The sequence below is a fragment of the Gavialis gangeticus genome, unplaced genomic scaffold, assembly GCF_001723915.1.
Source record: "Gavialis gangeticus isolate Ggan-Ray unplaced genomic scaffold, GavGan_comp1, whole genome shotgun sequence".
Taxonomy (NCBI): domain Eukaryota; kingdom Metazoa; phylum Chordata; order Crocodylia; family Gavialidae; genus Gavialis; species Gavialis gangeticus.
In genome coordinates this window covers 71693033-71717899 of record NW_017729032.1, presented here as the reverse complement: position 1 = coordinate 71717899, position 24867 = coordinate 71693033, and the positions used below count along the sequence as shown (strand labels likewise).

The 24867-nt window shown below is 42.1% G+C and overlaps 1 protein-coding gene across 1 annotated transcript in view; it reads right to left on the bottom strand.

Moving 5' to 3' along the window:
- VWA8 (von Willebrand factor A domain containing 8) overlaps window positions 1-24867 on the bottom strand; it is a gene marked incomplete at its 5' end in the record, with an annotated part of 370441 nt that overhangs the window by 20929 nt on the left and 324645 nt on the right. The window contains 3 exons of the mRNA XM_019523815.1: window positions 4465-4623; window positions 8411-8536; window positions 20825-20933. Of these exons, the coding sequence (XP_019379360.1) occupies window positions 4465-4623; window positions 8411-8536; window positions 20825-20933 (394 nt within the window). The remainder of the gene's footprint in view (window positions 1-4464; window positions 4624-8410; window positions 8537-20824; window positions 20934-24867) is intronic.

The window sequence follows — 24867 nt, the reverse complement described above, 5'->3', positions numbered from 1 at the left end:
AAGTAGAAGACCCCCTTCACCAAATACACTCTCAACCTTGCTACCTGAGCTTTTATTGTGGGACTGACTTCCACAGTAGACTTCCAGCTAAACCAACTGTACAAGACAGAACAAAGCCATGTATGAACTGTAGAAAATTCCATATACAATACATGTATTCAGCTTCTTTTTGATTGACTGAAAGATTATTTCCTTTACAAGTCTTACAAATATTTGATATTTTACACACATGTGCAGCAGCTTTTTTTACTTTGCAATAGGCTGGGAAATACTAGCTGCACTAGGACCTGTTTGGGGGTGTAGAAAGGGATCCTTTAAAAAATTGGAATGGTTGGGATTTAAAATGAATTAACATTTCTCTTGCTCAGATTATTATCTATGAAAAAAATGAAGAGTCTGCTTGTGTTCTGGCTACCAACCATATTCAGATAGACACAATATTCTATAGAAAGGTAAATAAGAAACCATATTTTCTTACATATTATGTACACCTTTAACAAAACAGATGTGGAAACTGGAGTGTGGATTATAAATGAGGAAATATGGTAACAGCAGTTTCTGTTGCTTAAGCTCTGGCTGGGAAAAAGCAAAAGTAATGTCTGCACATGGTTCACAGGGAGCAGAACAATATGCAGGCTTTCTACTCAGTTACTACAAGAAAAGATAATCTTTGTTCATTCTGTCTATCAAAATCAAGGTATGTATCTTATTTTCGGGCATGTTGTATGTCAGAAAATATGGTGCACAAACTCCCTATCTTATAGCCAAAGATTTTAGAAAACCGGTCAACTTATTTTATCCAAAAGAGAACTTAATCACAGACTACAGTGGAGAAGAGATATCTGGTGGTGGATGATGCCTAATGGGCACAACAAGCCATAAAGCGATCCAGTGGTTTACACAGGCAGATTAATTTGTAATTCAGAACACACAAAAACTGGTTTATGCTGCAATTAACTGGTATGGGCTAAGGCAGACAGAGAATATTAAATGTTTAACATGTTAACTACAGGGTTAGCATCTTCACTTCCATAGAGCCTCTTACTAGCACGATCGTTGGACCCAAGCTTGTGCCTTTTCAACCACAGTCCATGCTGGAGACAACTTGCAAACATGGTGCCTGAACAGGAGCTCTATATATACAACAACTGCATAGGGCCAGGTCTTTGGGGACAATTTTGCTGGTGAGGGTAGCATAAGGCTATGCTCCTATCCTTTATTGCCAGCTTTGGGGAGACTAGTGCTAATGCCTTCACTAGCCTTGTGGAGTCATGTTTTGATCTCAACAATTCCCAATAAAGCACCAAAAAGAGATGTGGACAAGAGCTAATTTAACTCACACTGGGGCTGATTAGTGCAGAAGTGGACGAATGTAACTGGCTCCCTGAAGATGCCTCTAAATCCACCTACTGAAAAGGGCTCTAACATGACAGAGAACTGAGCCAAGGGCCAATTCAAGTGCAACAGACATAACAGAAGAGGAGAACAAATCTGCACTGGCCTGTCACAAAACTTTCCAACCTGATATCCACCACTATTATTTCAAGTATAAAATGAGCTTTACAGTTCTCTTGACTCAGGAAAATAATAAGAGTAATACTGCTAGACAAGTCGTAATACAGTCCAATGGTGGCAGTTTTCACATCTAATAATTACATACAATTTCTGTAAGAATGTTCTTATAACCTTTAAATGGTTGTTAAAGCATGTAGGTGATATTACATGTAGCTACATTTCTGTCTGTTTATATGGCTGAATGCATGGTTTGGTCTGTGTATTAGGTAAAACAGCAAGCCAACTGAAAATATTTCTGAATACAGTAGGATCATTAGTAACCCACGCAGACAGATTTGAGGGGGAGTGATTCATGCATTTTGCAGCCAGAAAGGACCTTTATGATCATCAAGTCAGACCTCTTTTATAACACATGCCATACAGTTTTACCCAGTAATTTCTGCAAGAAAACCCCATAATCCATTTTTGACTTTAGCCTATTTAATGAGAGGGACATCTAATCTTGAGCTACAGACTCAGTGATGGAGAATCTACCTTTGAAAAATTGCTAAAATGGCTAATTATACTCACTTAAACACGTGTGCCTTAGTTTTAGTCTGAATTTGCCTAATGTAGCCCAAAAAGAAGGCAGGGCAGCGCAGCACTTTAAAGTCTGACTGGTTCAGAGAGGCATAGGCCTTTGTAGGCGACAGCCTGCTTCGTCTGATGATAACAGACCTAACTGCTTCTCTGGAGTAGATAAAAGGTATAGTGAGATCCAGTGGTTATAAGGTGAAACTCAAGGAGTTACTCTGTATTGGAGATTTTTCCCTCATCTATGTACTGCGATTGAGATACCTCTATTGAGATACCTCTTAAACTTCCCTTGAATAAACAAGATGGAACTTCTAAAAATCTCTCACTCTGTGGCAAGCTTGCCTGACCTGGATCATTCTTCTACCTCTTTAAAAAAAAAAATTCTAACTTTCTTATCCTTTATTATTTTTCATCACTATTTTTTAAATGTGAACACAGTCTGCCAGTATGTCTCACACACACCATATACAAAGGCATGTGTGAGACTTACTTGTTCCTAGCTGATATATTCTGGTGTCCATGTGTTCAGCGATGGTGTTTGCCTTCTAAGCTACATCATTACACTGAGAACTCCTGTTCAGTTGGTTACCTACAATTTGCATGCTTTTCAGCATCACTTAATTCCTGGATATAGTCTCCTCATCATGTAAGAAGCAACAAAATACAACATGCCTGTGTATATGACCTTGCTTTGGGCTGTACTAATATGCATGCTACTCAAATGAACCATCCTTAACAGGCAAGTTAGATTTCTTCATATAACTAATTTATCTTTATCACTATTTATCACACCAGCACTTTTGTGTTGTCTACAAACTTCATCAACAATAATCTTGTATTTTTCATCTAAGTGAGGAGTAAAGTGATCAGCAGTGATCCTGGTTTTCCCTGATAAAAAATATCCCAAATTTTTTAATATAAAAAAATAACCCTAAATCAATATTTTTCCATGGTTAAAATGAAACACCACTAATATATATATTAATCATGTAAAAATGTGGATTTAGGGTTTTTTTTATACCTGAAAATTTGGTATATTTTTTTTATCAGAGAAAACCCAGATCCCTGCTGGTCACTTTACACCTTGCCTGGCAAAATCCAAAAATTTGGGATTTTTTTTCTTCAGAGAAAACCAGGATCCCTGGTGATCAGCAAAGGAAAAAAAATATAGGCTCTGTTTCTTTTGAAACTTTTTACTGTGATTAACAAAGTATGAAAGTTTAGGTTTTTTTCCTGGCAGAAATTCAGATCTTGTCACCCTGGTTTTTCTCCCAAAGATTGTATGGAAGAAAGTAACATGTAGGATTATGTTACCAGATAAATGTGGTGAATGAAACTTAACTGATCAAGGTAGGTGCAAGCCTTTGTTAATTCTCTTTAAAATTCTTTATATTTTATTTTGATCTCTTAAGTCATATTAGAAAAGCTTGAAAAAATGGTTTTCACTAAAGACTTGATAACCTTGCTCCTACAATTTCACACAAGGCTTTGTCAAGAATGAACTCCAGCAAAACAGGATGCTCTCTTTGTGTCCCAAGCAAGGTGCTAAGGTACTCTGTGGTGCCTTGAGATCCTTTTAGGGGTGCCCTGGGGAGCTGTGCAATGTTAGCAGTGTTAAGTGTGCAAAAATGATTCAGAAGGTACACCCAGAGATTTCAAATAGAATCCATGGTGCCAAAAATATTCTGACCTGTTTTGGGCTTCCTGAGTTCTTTGCAACACAAGAATTGCTCTATTATTTTCCTATAGTGAGTGAAAGATAAGAACTGCCATTTTCTGAAGGGTGTCTTGAGTCTAAAAATCTTGAGAACCACTGGTTTAAGGTTATACAAGACTCCCAGCCCTTGTTTTATCCATTATAATAAAGTAGAGACAGCTGACACTTATTTTTTTAAATTTAATTTGGGGGTTACTTTTAAGGGACGTGGGACTGAGGACCTTTCATCAGAACTTGGGGCAATGCAATAGGGGAAGAAGTTGAATCTTCTCCCATCCTAAAGTGCTGGTGTCTCTGGGCATATTTGTGTGCGTACTGAGTTGCTTGGCTTAAACAGTTCTCCTTCAAAAAATACACAAAAAAAAATAAATAAAAATCCAAAACCAAAACAAAACAAAAAGCAAAACAGCCAACATATTTTATAACCCAATTCTCAAAATAAATCAGAATCTCTTCTCCTGCAGTGTTCAATGAGCTCTAAGGACTGTCTGGCATTATTTTTTTGGGTTGCTAGCAACGGATTAAAGCCTATGTTTCCTTCCATGGATGAATAATATTCCTTGGCTAGACAGAGTGATGAAATACTTTTTTCCACTGCTGGACACAGCCTGTGCAAATACTCATTACCACTAAACTCCTGGCACAGTTATAATTACCTTAAACTTGTGCTCGTAATTCTCAAAGGCTTCCATGACCATGCAGACAGCCTCCATGGAGCGCTCCAGGCGACCATCAACCCCATTAAAGCGGTACATGCTGCCAGAAACATCTACTACCAGGCGTAAACGTTTAGGCTTCTGCTGGGGGCTCCCAGGCTAATACAGACAAACAACACAAGGAGAACCTTATGAATGAGAAAGTTGCAGTTCCCTTAAGAACAGAGCATTTTAAAAAAAGAAATCATGTACTTTTCAAAAACAGCAGGCAACAAAATCTCTCTTCCTGTATGAAACCATAACTATCTATATCTAGCAAGTTTGGCTATTAAAAAAAAATCCTTTCTACTTTGAATTTTTTTGATTAATTGTTCAGAAACAATTACTATATTTACTTGAATACATGATCAGGTTCCCCCCTTCAACAGCATTGTGAAAAAAGACCCTTGTCTTATATCTGCATACAAGAGAACCTCATTAAATACACTGACCATCATTTAAACGCTTGCCAAAAGCAGCAGGTACTCAGTAATAGACATGAAGTATGAAATTAATTAAAAGCAGCCAAACCTGAGTGTGACTATAACACACGTGGCCCATGTAGGGCAAACATGCAGATTTATTTAATTTTTTTAAAAGAAAATGTTCATGTTCCAAGCCAAATTAAGTCCAAATCCATGAGCCAGTCCAGAACCATATGTGCCCCTACAACTAGCAAACATCCTCTACCCCCACCAGGAGCTTCAGATATTTCCAACATCTTTTTGGTCAGCATCCTATGTGCAGACCCAAGCCCAGAGGCTTGGGGTTTGGATGCCCCCAAGTTTTGCCTGCCCTCAGCCATATGGCTGAAGGAGCAAGCTACAGAGGAACCTCCCATTTCCGTAAAATGGGATTTAAACCCCAACACCTCAGCAGGTACTAAACCACACCAGAAAAACAACATGCAGATTGGAATTTATCCCAAGGACAGGTTAGTATAGCCCATCTGATTAAGCTATATGGTAGTGCCCATTAAGTGCAGTCCCTCTCAGGGCTCTTTTTCAAGTCTCAGTAAGACACTACATTGCATGTATTTCGACGACTTCTCCACTCCCACGGCTGAACTGTGCCTTTCTTTCCTATTTCTAATGACTCCTGTTTCTCCATCAGCCTTAAATGTCTGGCGAACATCACTAAAAGAGGCCCCAAACAGTTTACCCAGAATATCTCTGTTGCTCCCTCTCTCATCCTGTTGCATATGATCAGTGTGCCCCCCCCCCCCCCCCTCCATGAGGTGGAGCCAGACCAGGTTGCCCTGTGCCTTATCTGTATATACATTTTTGGAGAATCCCAGGACTCATAGCAAGAACAACCAGTTTCAGTTATGAGTGAGGCGCTAATTAGCACATGGATCCTTTGTGGGGGGTGTCTGGAATACACACACATATTGAGCAGTGTTGAGCTGTGGGGTCCTCATGGCTTGAAATGCTGTTAACTTTGCTGGGGCCTAGTCCAGTGACCTATACAGTAAATCATGAGCCTTCTGGCTTTGGACTAATATGATACATAGTTTGTATTATATATAAGTAGGTACAAAAGTGCTACTGAAAAGTGTTTATGGAGTATCTGTGCTAAAACTTTCACCAGTTTCAAAAAAGGTAAAATGTATCAAGTCTGAAGAAACTAAGTTTATGGGTTCCATACACAAATTATAAGCATCTTTATTTCCAGGTCTATGTTTTCAAATTTGCTCTTCACTTCCAAGGAGCTACACTGTTCTCAGTGGTGGTAGATGACAGAACAAGGAGCAATGGTCTTAAGTTGCAGCAAGGAAAGTTTAGGTTAGATATTAGGAAAAAAAAACCTCTCTCACTAGGAGGGTAGCAAAGCATTGGAATAAGCTACCCATGGAGGCTGCGAATCTCCATCCTTGGAGGTTTTTAAGATCCAGCTAGACAAAGCCTTGGCTGGAAAGATCTAGTTGAGGCTTTGAGCAGGGGTTGGACTAGATGGCCTCCTGAGATCCCTTCCATCTCTCATTTTCTATGATTCTATGTGTTCAGGGAGAGAAAGGTCTGATAGTAAGGAGAAGAGGAAGGAGCTGCAGTGGGAAGTGGAAGGGGAGGTAGAGGCCAAGGTGGCTATCTGACCCCCCAGATTTATTTTTCCTGCTGTAGCAGTGAGAGGGAGACAACTTCAAGGCAAACGTCCAGTAGTTAGATTCTGTACCTAAAAACTTATAACAAATTTATAAATGTTCCAAATATAGAATCTAATTATTGGGGGGTTGTCTTAAATTAAGGGTCATCTTAGATTTGAATAAACACAGTATTTCAGATAGCTGAATTCAGCCTCTCTCTTTTTTCCCCTTTGTTTTATTTACTGAGACTGAAAACAAAATACCAGGAAAGATTCCACACATGCTTGTAGGAAAAATTATGGATTATTAACATTTTACTTCAATACAATGAGTCTCAAATTGGTACTTGCTGCCAAGATCCACGAGGGAAATGTTTTCCCTTGACTTATGGCTCTAAAGAGGAGCCTCATAAAACTGCAAAGCTTGTCTGCTAAAGTTAATACCTTCTAAAAATGTCTGAAACTAGCTTCGAGTAGCTTCTCAATCTTGTTCTTTCTGACCATACAACTAATATCCTTCTGTTAAAAAGATTCACATCTGTTTCAATAATTTCTAGCACATTAGTTTCTGAAACAATATTTCTATACCAGATGCAATGAAACAAATCGGGATCTAAATACAAGGCTAATAGAAAATGGTCTGGCCAAAAAAAAAAAAAAAATTAAAAACAAATACTTAAAATAGTTCTTTTATCTGTAAGTGATTTCCACATATTTCCCTTTCACTCAATGCCTGTTCTTTTTGGTTTAGTTCATTTTTTAAAATTATTAATGCAATCGATTGCATAACTCTCTTCTACAAAAACCCACATATCATTAACTCAAAATGCAACGTTACTTCTTTAATACTTTTCACTACTAGACAAACTATTTTACAGTGCCTTGAAATATATAAATATAGCATTTTGAAGTTTTGATAATTAGGATATAACATCTTTTCCCTTACTGATCTATGAAGTGGGATGCCCAGGCTCCATACACTTTTCAAATCAATAAAAAGGAGGGCCATATAGCGGGAAAAATAATACTAGAGTTATTAAATCTCTACTTAGTTGGTGTGAGAAAGCAGCTGTTCTAAATGCTCATCTGAAAGAAAAATTCCTTAGTGACATTAATAATAACAATCTGCCATAGTAAATGTTACTATTAAACTACATGAATGATTTAGGTAAGCAGCTGTAAATCAGGTGTCACCTTATTTCTGTTAAATCAATTCATACAAAGATAACCAATTTTTTTTCTGATTTATGAGTCACCACAGATTTTAGGCTTTAATTATTCTCTCATCCTTTTTCTCATTAGCTTTTTCTTTTTTGAATTTGCAAATCCAGATTTCCAACGGAGATTTTTCATATCATGAGAAAGGAGGAGAGGTCTGTCACAGCCATTTAAGCATATTTAAACATGCCAGGCTGGCAGACTGAGAGTTACATTAGTGTGGCAGACAGTACCTGAAAAGTGCTTTGCTCTTTCTAGCAGCCTGTTTCAACAGAACTTGCTCACAGGCACGTGCATATGAAACCAGGGTGGTCAACCCGCAGCACGTGTGCCACAAGTGGCATGGGCAGCCTCTGTGTGGGGCACATGGTAGATATAGGAAGGGACAAGAAATGCAAGGCAGATAGGGCAGGAAGCTGAACGCAGATGGAGCAGGGAGCATGGGAAGACAGTAGAAAGCAGAGCAGCAGATTGGACAGGGGAAGGAGTTCAGAGTGACACTCAGGGAGGGCAAGGGGCTTAATTTGTGGCTCGTCTGCCAGAAAGGTCTGTTATACACAGGCACACAAGGAAGCAATAAACTTGCTAACTGTTAGTAGATACTCACCTGTGGCTCAAGTTCTCCCCTTCGTTTATAAATGGCCTTTTCTCCTGTCAGTCCATCAATTATTTTGGCATCATCTAGCTCTCCAATAGCTTGGTGTTTCAGCCATTGCCTTTCTTTACCTTTGGCCTATAAAAGAAAAGCATTTGTAATACATTTCCTGATAGTGGTACAGTTTACATCGGGGCTGGCAACTTACAGCCTGTGTGCTGAATCTGGCCCGTGAAGAGACTGGATCTGGCCTATGGCAATTCAATGAACTGGCAGCAGGCTCCTGCCACAGTAGCAGAGGCAAGGTCCCCAAGTTCCCCAGCATCATAATGCTTGTGATGTTCAATTTATTATCTCTGCTGCAGCAGAGGCAGTATCTCCTGGGTCCCATCACCTGCCTTCTTTTTAGTTTATTCCCTTTGCAGCATCTACTGGTTGTTGAGGAGGTGTGGGGGTGCAGCCTATGGTGGGGACTGTGTCACAAGCAGTGGCCTGTGGCGGCAAAAGGTTACCAACTCCTAGGTTACATACTTAAAAAATATTTAGACCATGACATACAGGCAGGTTTCCCTTGTACTTAGTAATGACTCAGTAAAAGTCAGTAAAATCTGAATGCATTTTTATAAGCATCCTGGTCTTTCTGGTTGAGGGAGAAATTATTACCGATAAAGAATATTCCTGACTCTGTTTCAATTTCTGTCTCTTTTAAGTCTTTTCACATAATGGGATTCTAAATTTGGACCATGAAATGCTAGCAGTTTTAATACAAGTGTACTAGAAAGTGGTGCACAAATGAATCAATGCAGAAATGCACAGAACCAGAGGCATGCAACAGTGAAAAGTTTGTTATGGGTTTCCCATCCAAGTATTGCAAGAAAATGTAAAAGATAACTAAAACTGGGAGATTAAACTTAACAGGAACAAGAAAGATACATGGGTTGGCAACCTACACCCTGTGGGGCAGATTTGGCCGTGGAGCCATTTTATCTGGCCCTTGGAGCTGGGGCAGAGGGGAGTTCTGTGGTGTTTCAGTGGTGAGGAGAGGTGGTGACTATGGCTTTGGCTCTGGCTCTTATGGTGGTGGCACAAGCTGAAGTGGAAGCATCCTTTGCTCAGATCCAAGATCTGTGAAAGTGGCCCCCCACTGCAAAACACTCCCAACCTCTGAGCAGCAATATCAACACTGCTGGAGAACTCTGTTACAGCCTGTGAGTGCATCCCTATAGAGCAGCATTCATAATCATCTTTGTGCAAGCAGCAGCAATCAAGACAGTGCATTAAATGCACATTTTACAGCTTTGATTATCTGCAATTTGGTTCAGATACAGATGTTCCATTTGTTAGAGATCAATCCAACCATTCACAGCCTGGCAAAACTCCCACTGAAGTAAACTCAAAAGACTGAGGACTTGAGTACTTAAATTACAAATGACATTTTTAACAATTTCAAAAGGATAGTTTCACTAACATTGAAGTCCTCAAGAAGGTAGCACAGTCTATGTGCTGAATAAATGGGAGTTTCATGTTTCACTTAATTTACGGTTGGGTTCACAGCTTTAAGCAGTTGGCAGCAAGGCTGAGATTTTCATGCGAAGGAAGAGATTTACTGATACACGTGTGTGTGGCATCTCCAATTCATCACAGATCAGAAGCTAGCAGGAAATTAGACACCTGGAAGACATGGATTTAGGATAGGCGTTATGGGCCTCTATGCCTTAGTGGTCTCTCATTGCCTTCCTAGACAGTGACTCACTCTCTCAAATGATGGAAACCTCTGCTTGTCTTCTTTTGAAATTACCTCTCATCATAGGTTTTCTGAAGCAGGAACCAATTCGTTGTCAATCCCAGACAAATTCAAGCTGCTGGCCTGGAGTTTGAGAGGATGGCTTTTTGGAACTATATGCAGTCTGCACATCTAGTTGATGGGCTCCAATCCAAACTGTTCTGCCTCTTGACCCCCTAGCTGTATCTGGTCAAAACACTACCATGCTCAGTTTGAAATTAGATCAATCAAAAAATTTGCCTTTGTATCCTAATTCATAGATTAATTAAAGGCACAGACCTTGGAATCAATGGCTATTAATACACTATTTTTTCTTCTCTGTCAAAGTAGATTTATTTCTGGAAGAAGAATTACTGAATTAAATGCTGTTATTTATTTTTTCATGACAGTGGCACATCAGATCTTCTACCCAAAATTCTTTTTCCTGAACTTTAATGAGGATGGATATATATTATTGCCTAGACAAGTAAATCATCGATCCAGAATGCGTGTGTGTGTGTGTAGCATATTATTCTTGCACCCGAGTGCTATTACCTTGCTGAGTTATTCAATTCAACTTGGACAAATCTGCAAATCAAATTATTTAGGCTTCTCTCCTTACATTTTACAGCCTTAGGATCTGCAGTTTCCCATCCTGCCCTGATCTGCTTATTGTCCTACTCTCTCATCTGAATTTCTAGGTCAGCATGGGCAAAACGGCAGATTTGGCCAGCAGCCAGACTCTATTTCCCAGCAGCCTCTGCTGGCATGGCTGGGACTAGTCTCCATGGAGACCCCAGATGCAGCTGCACTGTGATAGTGCAAGGCTGGGGTTGCCATGGAGACCAGCCCCAGTCACGCTGGTGGGGTGGGCAGCAGGGGGCAGCAGGGGGCTGCTCCAGAGCTGCTGGGATCTTGCAGCGGGGGCAGCTTAGTCAGGGCCAAGGCACAGCCACAATCTGCAGCCTGCATGCTCAGGGCAGGGGTGTGCAGGCTACGGCTTGCATTTCTGCCCTGGCTTGGGACCATGCTGTCACTGCTGCAAGGAGCTGGGGCAGAGCCACGATCCACTGCCTGCACACCCCTGGCTGGAGTATGCAGGCTGCAGGTCGCAGCTCTGCCCTGGTCCCGACCAGGCTGCCCCTGCCGCAAGATCCTAGGAGCTCCACAGCAGCCCTCTACCCTGCCCCGCGCCCTATCAGCATGGCTGGGGCCAGTCTCCATGGCAACCCCAGCCTTGCTCTATAACAGCACAGCTGTGGCTGGGTTCTCCAGGGAGACCAGCTCCAGGCATGTGGGCAGGCACTGCTGGGAAATGGAGTCCACTGCCGGCTGGATCTGGCTTGTGGGCTAGACTTTACCCACCCCTGTTCTAGATGGCTTTCTAACACCCAGTAATTGTTCTAGATTGATGGCTTACTTGTCTAGGCAATAAGGATTCAAGACTACAGGGAAACTAGTTTGGTAAATTCATTCTAAGATACCTAACTACAATATTTCAAGGTAGTTGCACCCTGAGATATTATATGGCAGGGGTGGGCAAAATATGGCCTGCGGTCTGCATCCAGCCTGCAAGGCCATTCTATCTGGCCCGTGGGGCCCCTAAAAAAATTTGGAAAATTAATATTTCTCTGTCCTTGGTTCCTGTCAAAAATGACAGGAACCAAGGGCAGTAGGACCTAGGGGAAGCCCAACAGGCTCCAACAGCAGCGGGCCCGCCTGGGCCCACCTCCCAGCCAGAAGCCCCTTCCGGGGTTTCTGGGCTGGGAGCACGTGGCTGCCCTGGCACAGGGAGCACGTGGCTGCCCTGGCACAGGAAGCTCAGGTAAGCGGGGGGGACTCCGGGCAGGGAAGGAGCACAGTGGGGAAGCGGCCCCTCCCCACCCATGCCTAGTGCCCTGCGCTGCAGCTGCTTGCAGCCCAGGTGGGGCTGCCTGTGCCTGCTCCGGGCAGCCCCATGAGGGCTGCGAGCACCTGGAGCGCGGCGCACCAGGTGTGAGGCAGGGGAGGGGCCGCTTCCTCCCCGCACTCAGCTTTTCCCTGGGCTCCTTCCCTGCATGGAGAAAAACGGCTCCTCTCCTGCCCCATGCCCAGCACCCCATGCTGCAGGTGCTTGCAGCCTGCGCAGGGCTGTCCGGAGCAGGCACAGGCAGTCCCAGGCAGGCTGCAAGCAGCTGCAATGCAGGGCGCCAGGCATGGGGTGGAGAGGAGCTGCTTTCTCCCCTCCCGCACTCAGCACCACCATGTAACCCAGCCCCACTGCCAGGCTGATAGTGGGGCGGGTTACAAGCTGGTGCTGAGCACAGGGAAAAGTGGCCCCTCACCTGCTCCATGGCCAGTGCCCTGCACTGTAGCTGCTCACAGCCTGCCTGTGCCTGCTCCAGACAGCCCTGTGCGGGCTGCGAGCGCCTGCAACACGGGGCACTGGCCACGGGGCAGGTGAGGGGCCACTTTTCCCCATGCTCAGTACCAGCTTCTTCCCTGCTGGTGAGCAGGGGGTCGGGGCTGTGCGCTGCCCCCTGCCTAACCGTGGGGTTGGGGGGCACTGGGAGTGAGTGGGCGGGGAGCCAGGGGTCCGCACCGGTGTCCCAGGGCCAGTGCCGGTGGGGCCCAGAACAGGGCAGCAGGAGCATGGGGTTGTAGCTGGCAGGGGCTCTATGGGGCTGGGCCAGCTCCCCTCTCCCTGCTGGTGCAGCCCAGCCCAGGTCCACAGACCCCTGCCAGCCTGTGCCCTGCTTTGGGCCCTACTGGTGCTGGCCCTGGGACATTGGTCCTGAGACATTGGGACATTGGTCCCAAGATGGTGACAAGGGGGCGGGGCACCGGTCAAGGGGTGGGGCTACCCATGCGGCCCTTGACAGCCTGCCAAAACTGCTAAAACTGGGTAAGTGGCTCAAAATAATTGCCCACCTCTGTTATATGGTGTCAAGATTTTTATAAGCGTCTGTTGACAGTGTACTACTGCACCTGACAACTTCAGGATTCTCTTGCATCATAAGTCAAATATCTATTAGGCCCCTGGCAGGAATTAAGTTAATTGCGCAATATGGAGGTGTGGTGCCAAGAACTGGTCCCTGATGCTGTGCTTCTCATGGTGCCCTGTAAACCTTCTGGCACGCAGAGAGACCATCAGAAGACTTAGCACTATGAGGTACAGCCCTACATGGGGCTGCAATGAATGGTTTTCAGTCCATGCAGGGCTGCACCATGCCCCTGTTAGGTTGCTGACATGTGTGGAGCCCATCAGATGACTGGCTCCCTGTGCTCTGGCATGGAAAGCTTTCTCTATCCCCAGCTGCTAGCATTGTGGATCAGAGGTGAGGATAGCTGGGGAGTGGGCACTACCCATGGCACTCCGCTTCAGCTGGTAAACATAAAGCTCTGCTGTGTACCTGGCACTGGTGTGACAAAAAGAGAAAGTGAGCCACATATAACATGGAATATTTTTGTGGATAGTGTCTCATTTTGTCATGCCACTGAGTACCTGAACATGTGGCAGGGATACTATTCATGGTGTGATTAACATGTTAATCATGTTGTAAGTATAATGCCTGCCATGGGCATTTGGTTATCATCTCATCCTATTTTTCTTAATACAGGATTGGTCTTTGTGGTGCATTTTTGTTGTTCCCAATCCAATTTTAGTCCCCAGACTATGGGGCTTCTAGCATTTTGCTTGGGAGCATTCCTTGACAGGAAATTTTTCTTGGCATCAAGCTCTGTAGTTTCCATTAAAGTATCCTTCCTGTTATGCACGCCATATTATCTTCAGTTTCTATACCCTGGTGTTTAAACCCTTTGGCTATTTTCAGACTATATTAGGTATCTGGATGAAAGCAAAATCTCTTATATGAAGCATCATGATTAAAACAGTAGTAAAGAAAAGTAAAAAAAACCCCAAAACTTCAGCTAATTAACTATATAACCCATGAAGATATCATAGGTTACAACCGTTTTACTTTGTTTTACATACTGAACCATGTTTGTGAAAGACACAGTATGTACGTTTTCAAGGAGCGGCTTTTCTGGGTAAACTCTGAATAGCAATTCAATCAGTCACTTAAAAAAATGTTTATTGGGGCAACCTCCTGTAGAGTAAGCATGACCTATCCAAAGTGAAGAGAACTCCTAGAATGAGGGGGCTGAAATAGTGTTTAGCTCCCACAGCTTTAACTAGAAGTATTTGAGTCTTTCATATACATCATGCTTGGAGAGTCACTGCTCTTTCAAGTGTTCATGATGTGCTCCCTCTTGGTAGACAGGAGTAAAACAGCAGAAAGCACTAAAGTTTCAGCTTCACTGAGCATATTCACCACTAATTTAATTATTGTTTGCATTGACAAAGCTTTAGTTTTCAGGACACTTACTCTTAGAGGAAAAGAAGTGTGGGAAGAAAACTGCAATTAGAAGTTTTAACGATGAGCATAGATCATACCAGTATAATCATGTTAAGGGTTTTGTTTTATGATTGTTGAAACTCGTGCTGTTCCTGTTATGAAATAAATAAAGTATATGACTTGAATATGTATATGGGAAATTCAAAATCAACCTTCTCCTCAAATAGAAAAAAATACTACTAAAACCTTGACCCCCAGAATAATACAAAAATATTTTAGGATATTTAATGGTTATCTGTTCCATCTAGAATTTTACATAATTCCCTTTTTACATCAATCAACTGACCAAACTCTTGGAAGCATTTTTGTACACATGATGTTGTATGCATATATTTTATATTGCACATGCTTGTTCTGCAAATAACAAGAGAATATTGTATAAGACAGTTTTCAAACATGATTTTTTTTATTAATATGATGATGATATGATAGCACTACATTCTGAAAGTAATGCACTGCCAGTCCTTTCCATCCAAAGGTATCAAAGCAGTTTGCAAATATTAATAAAGCAACCCTCAAAACACACCTGTGGCATACATAAATAATGATATAGAAAGTGGCAGACATAAAAGTTAAATAATTGTCATTACCACAGCAGAAACAGGAAGACAGCTGTGTTATTACCAGGGATGCTGGTTTTCTCTGATAAAAAAAAAAAAAAATCCCTAATTTTTGGATTAAAAAAAGTAACCCCAAATCCACATTTTTCTGTGATTAAAATTAAACAATATATAGACATATATAGTGGTGTTTCATTTTAATCATGGAAAAATGTGGATTTGGGGTTACTTTTATTTAACCAAAAATTGGGGATTTTTTTTAAGCAGAGAAAAGCAGGATCCTTGGTCATTACCACATATCTATGGTACTCAACCTTTTATCCCCATGGGCCAGATGACTGGTGCAGGTGCAGTGCACAGGCCGGATGGAGGTATATATGCCGGGATCAGGTCCTGTGGCCCAGCACCAGCCCTGCCTGGCCCTGCATGCTGGGATCACATGCCTGATCCAGCACGCAGGGCCCTGGGGCTGCCCATGGGTCTGGAAATTTGGTAGTAAGGGAGTGGTAATATTTTTCCCATACTTCTGGACCTGAGGAGAGCCCCATGGGCCAGATGACACAGTGTCATGGGCTGGATCTGGCCTGCGGGCCAGGGGTTGAGCACCCCTGCAAAAGGTTCTTCTTGCATATAAGTGTGTATGTTGGACTTTTATGTGATATCTTCCATTGCTATAATTCCCAAGAATACAGTGCTAATGGAGACATAGCACTGATATTTTTATAATGTTATCTGATTGAGTCTTCTCTAGTATAGTACCACTATTGGTACTTCCACTGCTGTGATGTTACCAGTTGTAATGGTGAGAGATTTCCCACAAGAGCCTAGAGCAGATGAGGCCCTAGTTGTCACATGGGTTTAAAGACTCAGAGATCAGGAAAACAGACCTTATGATGAGAGGCTGAGAGCCATGGGGCTCGGGGGTGATCTGGTGGCCACCTATAAGTTTATTAAGGGTGCTCACCAGGATCTGGGGGAATGTCTGTTCAGCAGAGCACCCCAAGGGATGACAAGATCAAACAGTCACAAACTCCTCCATGACTGTTTCAGGCTGGACATAGGGAAGAACTTCTTTACTGTGCTAGCCCCCAAGGTTTGGAATAGACTGCCACTGCAGGTGGTTCAAGCACTGACTTTGAACGCCTTCAAGAGACATTTGGATGTTTATCTTGCTGGGATCTTATGACTCCAGCTGACTTCCTGCCCCTGGGGCGGGGGACTGGACTTGATGACCTTCTGAGGTTCCTTCCAGCCCTAAAGTCTATGAAATCTATGACTCAGTTCTGTAGTATGCAAGCAGATAACACAAGGGAAAAATGTTACTGCAATGTCTTGTAAGCAGAAGGGTTTCTTTTAAAAGGCTTCTGCAAGAAACCTCCAGACAACCTGGCACCTGGCTGGGGCTGGCTATTGCACTTTTTGAGTGACAGCCCATAGATCTGAATGCACTTGGTGTGGAAGTAAGATATGCAAGCTTCGTACAGCAGTTCAGATTACCTTGTGAGACAGGGGCAAGCTGAAAGAGTTTATTTACTGGTATTCTGAAGGTTTGCTATTTCTGTGTGATCCCAGCTATAATTTGTAATGCCTTGTCAATTTTGTTGAGATCATTAATAGAAATTAGGTGAACATTGTAAATAAAAACAGCCCAAGAATCCTGTTTTCTAAACTATGCCCTGTCATTTCTTTCCAGTCTACTCCAGCAGCCCAGGTACTTCTTACCAGGGTTAATTTGATACAACTAAAACAGTGGTTTTCAAACTTCCTAAAGTCACAGAAGTCATTCATATCACTTGTCCTACCACAGAGTCCCTACCCCTACCCTATGAGCTGACATACACTCAGGCCACCCTGGTGCGTCACCTCCAAGCCCACTCTGCCATTACCCCCGATCTCTTTGTGGAAGCCCTAATGACCTATAAGGGAACTCTAGGATTCTGTCCAGAGTTCGAAAACTGCTGAACACAGTTTAAAAACTGCTGAATTAAATGAATATGCAAGCAAGACTTGAGGGTTTTCTTGGTAGAACACCAGTATAACAGTAAACTTTTTGACTGTTTGGTAACCAGGACAGTATTTCCCTTCTTTTTAAAGATGAGGCACAGAGATACTGTTTTACAAAAAAGTATAAAGAGATGGGAACAGAACTTAGATTTGCTGAGGCCTGGCCATGTACTCTAAGGACAAAGGCCATCTTAAATTAACAACCATCCTTTCAGGACAGCAAAAAAACCAGAAAAAAAAAGCGCAAAAAAATCAGTGTCTGAATAAATAAACAAAAAATCACATAAAACTTTTATGTTTTCATAATGTATAATTTAAACTTAACCTTTTTAATACTAAGTTTAAATTGATGAGTTTATTTAGAAGATGATCTGGGATATTTAAGAAATTACTATTTCAAAACCGTAATTACGAAATGAAATCTGACTTCTGAAGTACACCACAACAGATTTCGCCAGTGACTTAGTATTTATGGAATAAGGAATGTCTGATTGATAACAAAGAAAAAAAAAACACATTTCTGCTGTTTATTAGTTGAGCTGCAACTGTGTGCTTGGTGCTATGCAGAAGTGAAGCCAGGGCCAGGGGCCCTACACTGAAGTGGGTCAGTCTGGTAAACCCCTGAAGAACTCAGTAAGAGCCTCTATTTAAAAGCTAAAATTAAACATGATTTGGTTCAGTGCAAAAGTTGGAAAAATTCCCAAGTAAGATGAAGCATTTGTAAACTAAATAATTCAAACCATCATGAATATAGCTTTTCTAGGAATTATATGTTAAATATTTATAAAAGCCTGATTTGATCTGTGTGTTAAGAGTCTATCCAGTATAAAAATGACTCAAAAAGGTAGCCTGAGTAAAAGCGATTTTTGATGCTATCATTTTGATCTCAATGTTGCTGAAGTTTTTGTGGTCTACCTTAAGAGATTTTTTTAAAGTTTGGTTAGTTTATTTTTATATTACGTGCTGCATAAAATGCATTCCTTACCCTGTCTCCTTGGTCAGACAGTCCTGTTATATTACATACTTGCCAGGAAGAGAGCACAGTCTCAGGAAACAGAGGGGCAGACAGCACTTTTCCTTAATCTTAAAGGTAACATTTTTAGCATCAAGTAACAGGATATGCTTCCTTTATTTAAAACATGGTGCTCCATTATGTTAAAACGGTGTTTAATTTTATTTCTGAATGCAGGAATTTCCACTCTAAAAACACACAGGTAAAAGAAACTAAGAAAAAAATTTGGAGTAGAAGATTCAATTAAGATGCTGAGAGAACTTCTGATGGAATACCTGCGTGAGATGGGAATAATTACCAAAATTTGGGGAAGTGAGGATCCCCTCCTTAAAAAGCAAAGGCCCAACCCAGCAGTTCAGATTTAAAAACAATTAAATGTGGAACCAAGGCCTGTGGCATATATTCATTTAAAAGTGCCATGGAATCTGAGCCTTGATCCCAACAATTGCAGTTCTTGTCATGCCACACATGCATGGCAAGAGTCACAATTTTGGGATCAGGAATCAGATCCCAATCATGCCCTTTCTGCTTGCCATATGATCCTGGGCTCCCCCTGCACCAGCAAGTTAAAAGCAAGTTGCCTACAGCTCAGCATGACCTGGTATGGTCTTGACCTGGTATGGTCTTGGGGCTGACAATCAGCTGATTGTTCATAGATGTAGGGTCAGAGGGGACCTGAGCAGATCATCAAGTTCGACACCCTGCCCTGGGCAGGAATGAATAGTGGGCTCATATGACCCCTAGTAAGTTTAAGCTCATATGACCCCAGCTTGGTAGTTATCAAGCCTCCTTTTAAAGACCCCTAAGGTAGGAGCTAACACCACTTCCCTTGGAAGGTGGTTCCAGATCCTGGCCAGCCTGACTGTGAAGTAGTGCCTCCTGATGTCTAGCCTGAACCTACTCTCAATCAACTTGTGGCCGTTATTCCTTGTTACTCCCGGAGGTGCTCAGGGGAACAGGGTCTCACCCAAACCCTTCTGGTCCCCCCTGGTAAGTTTATAGATGGCCACTAGATCCCCTCTCAGCCTTCTCTTGTGAAGGCTGAACAGGTTCTGCAGCCTCTCCTCATAGGGCCTGCCCTGCTGCCCCCTACCCAATTTGTGATTCATCTGACTGTGTAGGTGTCAATGCTTTTTAATGAGAATGGATGGGAGACAGTGTCAAAGGCCTTCCTGAAGTCCAGAAAGACTACATCCACCGCGACACCTGTGTCCAATGCTTTTGTGACCTGATCGTAGAAGGCTATCAGGTTGGTTTGACAGGACCTGCCCTTAATGAACCCATGCTGGTTGCCCTTGAGCATCTTCCTCCCTGCTGGTCCCTCACAGATGTGCTCCTGGATAATTTTCTCAAAGAGCTTCCCCAGGACTGAAGTAAGACTAATGGGCCTATAGTTGCCTGGGTCCTCTCTCCTCCCTTTTTTTAAAATGGGGACCACACTTGCCTTCTTCCAGACTTCTGGCACCTGGCCAGAGCACCACGAGTGCCCCACAATGACCCCTGCCAATTCCCTCAGCACCCTAGGGTGGAGACCATCTGGACCTGCTGATTTGAACACATCCAGCCACATGCAGAAGTTCCCTAACTTGGTCCTCCCTGACTCTAGGCCTGGCAGAGTCACTCCTGAGTCTGTCCTGAATCCCGATGGGAGAGAAGCCCTGGTCCCTGCTCAGAAAAATGGAGGCAAAGAATTTGTTAAAAAGGTCTGCTTTTGTTTTTGTTGACCCCAGCCCTGAGGGACCCCCAAACATGCCACACATTCAATTTAAGGCACCATATAAACCAGACATAAAAATGCTCTACATTGTGTGTGGAACAGTTTTATGTCTGGCTTGCCATTTTTTTGGCACCTTAAATGGGTGCATGTGTAGTACCTTTGCCATTTATGCCACAATAACTATGTTAATTGTGGCATAAGTATAATGTGTAGAGGGGCCCCAAGTCACAGCTTTGTATCTTAGGCCTATGTGAACAGACACATTTATGAATGAGATCAAATGATGCCGTTACTTATGACAAAATATGATTGGACTCTATCATCCAGGCCTCCCCTTCTTATGTTATATAAAAGTCTCCTTTTCTAATCCATCAGCAAAAAAAATGAAAAGCAAGGAACTAGAACACAAGGAGATTGTTCAAACATGAGTGGAGAAGTTAGAGAGAATGGCTATTTTTATTTTTAAATCTATCCATGTTTAAAAAAATAAAAACCTGACCATATTTGAGCATTATGCTGCACAATCACATACCTGCAAAACTGTGAATATGAGCGATTGAGAGACACCCTCCCAATGTCTGAAGCATTATCCTTTTTGAGCCAAGGAGGCACTGTAAGACAGAGGCCGGGAAAAGGGACTGGGATCCATGCAATCCTACCGATACCCTAAGGTACTCTCTCCTATAGGATTAAATAATGCTCCTGAATAAATAAGATCTAGGGGCAGCTGTGTGGGAATATTGCAACAAGCATCTTTTGAGTTGACTAGAATGTAAGGCCGCTTTAATGCTGCTTTTGAAGCAGTAAAGCATGCCTGTGTTTAACTTAAGTATGCATAAGAACCTAATTTGTTCTATTGACTTTCAAAGATATTCTCCATCCAACAGTTGTAAAATGATAAAGAACGGCTGGTAACATTTAGGACCTAATCTAGTGATATGATAGCTTCCCTTTGACAATCAATAAAGCATTACCTGCAGATTATCTAGAATGATTCGGAGTGACTGAACTTGCCGTCGGACCGCTCCAGAGAACCTTTCATAAGTAGATGCATCATATTCACTCATCTTGATCTCCTTTAATCTGAAGCAAGAAACAGGACAAGTTGTTAAGACCAAATCAGGTGAAAAAGCACATCTTATGCTAGCAAAAGAATGAGTAAATTTGTTTGTTGATAATGTTTCAACCCAAAATGGCAAAGTCTAGACTTTGGGAAAACTCAAAAAAGCAGTAGCTGCTTTGATTAAACTTGGAAAAGTCATGTAATTACCTGGGCTCATAAAGGCCGCAACTTTAGCAGTCTCAGATACTATTGTTTTAGTGACTGGGTTGTAAACCATGTGCTTTGAAAGCTGTGTTAAAATTACAAACAGCTTTATTAGTTCAGTTATTGCTTCATATATTTAGAAAGAGTACACTTGTTTGTTTTGACCTTGTTAGCAATGCATTTTAAACATTCTGGGTAACCTTGCTTTAACACAAAGGCAAGGTAAAGTTGTGCTTGGAAATTCTCTCCTATGACTGACTAGTTTGTTTTAAAGGCTATCTTTATCTTTCATGAAGAACATGAAGAAACCTCAGAACAAAGGGAAAGTCTTGAACAAATATGTAAGCCTGCCCTCTGCACGCACATTGTTAATTGTGCAATTACCTTAAGACCAGCCCCACTGGAGGGGGCCTAAGTTACACAAATTCTGATATACCATTCAGTGAAGGTCTTACCTATAGACAGGTTTTGTAATACTTTTATCTATATCTGTTTCTAAAGCAAATAAAGTTCTAGTAGTGTAATTGCTAGGGTGAAAGCAGTGATACTAGTATAAAAGTATAGTGTAAAGTAAGCTATATTTGTTTATTACTGATTTTAAATATGAGCACTTCTATACAATTGTGTCCACACTATGTTAAATATATGTTTTTTAAAGATATAATTAAAGTGGTACCAAAACCAGCGGGTGTAGATTACATGAGATGTAGCTTAATACCCTATCACAAGTTACTTCCTTGGAGCAGAAATATGACAGTTGTTAGGACTGGATCCAACTCTACGCAAAAACAATAGAAAGACTGTTATTGTGGGAGCTGAGCATGAGATCCCACCCTTGTCTTCTCCACAGCTATCATGTTTTTTTACATTGAATTAAGCACAGATAGCATAATAGAAGAATATTGAAGCAACCTATCTAGGAAGCAGCAACTTTTACCACTGTGTACTGGCATCCTCTTTGCTGATTCCAGGTATCTAAATTTAATACCTTCATGCCACATAGAAAATAACCTCTTAACTCTTAAACTAAAAATTATATATGCAGTTTTACTACAGCAGCCATGGGCTGGGGTGGCACAGTTGACAGCCCAAGAGGCTGTAAGTTTGAGGCCATAGCAGAAGCGTTCATGGCACCTCGGCCTGTCAGATACTAATGAAATCTGTGAATTCTGCTCAATATCTTATCACAAAGACATGAAAAAGGAAGGACTCAGGAGCTTGTGTCCACTATAAAAGTTACCTAAGAAGGATGTTGATTTAAAAAAACAAACAAACATAGTATCTATCAGGAATAACATTTTAACACTGTTCTGATTAACTCACAGGTCACTACACGTATTTGCTAAAGATTGTCTCAAATGCCAAAGTGAATGTTATTTATATTAAAAATGATATAATCAGCAGACAGCAGTCTTAGTTTGATGTCTGCAGAGAGAACAGCTGTACAAATGATGTTTTTGCTAGAGAAAAAAGTCCCTAAATTGCATAGCAATATTGATAAGAAAAACACAAATTTTAGTCCTGCATATAAAAAAAAAAAACAATAAAAATCTAAATAATACCAGAGGTACTGCACAAAAATCTAAATAATACCAGAGGTACTTCAGTCTTCGATGACAGCTTAAAATATTTCGCTTACAGGGATGCATGATGACACCACATAAAATGGACCATGTTTTATTTTAATTAGGATGAAATCTGGAAATAATATACTAGATTGTTTCAGATTCAGAAAAAATCTCTGACAAGGTGTCATGACCTCAAGGGACTCTGCAGGCTAGAATCTGAGACACGAAATAGAAGAATAAGTAGAGAAAACTTTTCTTCTATTGATAATGTAAGTGACTGCAAATGTTCTCTACAACCAGTAATATCCAGCCCAAAAGTTCTAATTTTAAATCCTACCCTCCCACTCAGAACTGCCAAGAAGACTACACTATAATTAAGTAGTCCATGCAAATAATTACATATAAGCAGATGATATATTCTGCAATTTACTTCACTTTCTCCTCAGTCTATGGCAGCATCTCCCAAACTATAGAGCATGTTCCTGTCAGAGGACACAGGGGGATTGTACAATAACTGAGAGAAGTGGCGAAAGGGGGGAACTGTTAGTAGTGGGAGAAAGTGGTGTCAAGGGAACTGGCAGCAGTGTGGGGAATCAGCAGAAATTGGCAGGTGAAGTGTATGTGGGGGGCACGAGAGTGCATGTGAGTGGCAATGAGGTACAAACTAGGAGTGTGCGAAACGGGCTGTATCCATTTCGGATTCAGCCTGAATCAGGGACAGTGATTCAATTAACTGATTTGGATCACTGTTCCTGATTCGATTTGGCTGAATCCGAATCTGAAGATTCGATGCTGATTTGGAGAATCAGCGATTCGGACACAGAAGCAGCTTTAAATGTCATTTTTTTACATACCTTGAGGTACCAGGTGCGGCTCGTGAATGCTGCAATGGTGGGGAGAATGGAGCATCCCACAGGAGCGCAGGGGTTCCCCCGCATGCTTGGTGGTGAACCCAGAAGTGGACCAGAAGTACTTCCGGTCCACTTCTGGGTCTGCTGCCGAGCACGCAGGGGTACCCCAGGTGCACCCCCCAGGCCCAGGAAGCACCAGTCACCAAGCCAGAAGGGCATGGGGGGCAGTGCTCCCCAGTGGACTGCATGTGCTTCTGGTCCATTTCTGGGCCTGCCGCCAAGTGCGCTGGGGACCCCCCTGCACTCCTCTGTTGTGCTTCATCCGTCCCACCATTGCAGCATTCACAAGCCGCCTGGTACCCTGAGGTATGTGAAAAAAACATTTAAAGGTGTGTCTGTGTCCTAATCATCGAATCTTTCTGAATCGATTTGGAGAGTTCCAATTTGATTCAGAGAGATTAAAAGGTTTTCTGATTCAATTTGGAGATTCAGCCACCGAATCGGGCAGCCCTAGTATAAACCCTGAAAGTTGGGGAAATTCTGGTGTAAGACCTTCAACTTTTCTTGGGCTGTGCAGGAGATCCCAACTTTTCCCTATTAGTTCCTACTAAGTACCAGTGCATAACAAAACAATGTATGGGATAAACGTGGCTTCTTAGGTCCAAAATAGGCTATATTACCCCTGGCAGATGTAGGTGCAAATCCAGCTTAGAAATGTATAAATTGTTGAGAAGATGTCTTGTATCCAGATGTTCAGATTCTATATCATAAGGGTGGCACACTCCTACACATAATCATAGATTCATAGAAAATTAAGGTTGGAAAGGACCTCAGGAGGTCATCTAGTTCAGTCCCCTGCTCAAAGTAGGACCCCCGCAAACTAGATCACCCCAGCCAAGGCTTTGTTTAGCCAGCTCTTAAAAATCTCTAAGGGTGGAGATTCCACAACCTCTCTGGGTAAACCGTTTCAGTGATTTACTACCATGTTAGTGATAAAGTTTTTCCTAATATCTAACCTAAACTTTCCTTGCTGCAACTTGAAACCGGTGCTCCTTGTTTTGTCATCTGCTACCACTGAGAACAGTCTAGCTCCATCCTTTTTGGAATCACCCTTCAGGTAGTTGAAGGCTGCTATTAAATCCTGGCCCACAGTCTTTTCTCCAGATGAAATAAACCCAGTTCTTTCAGTGTCTTCTTATAAGTCATAGAATCATAGAAGTAGGGTCGGAAGGGACCTTGTAGATCTTCAAGTCCGACCCCCTGCCTGGGCGGGAGAAAAGACTGGACTCAAATGAGTCCAGCCAGGTAGTCATCAAGCCTCTTCTTAAAGA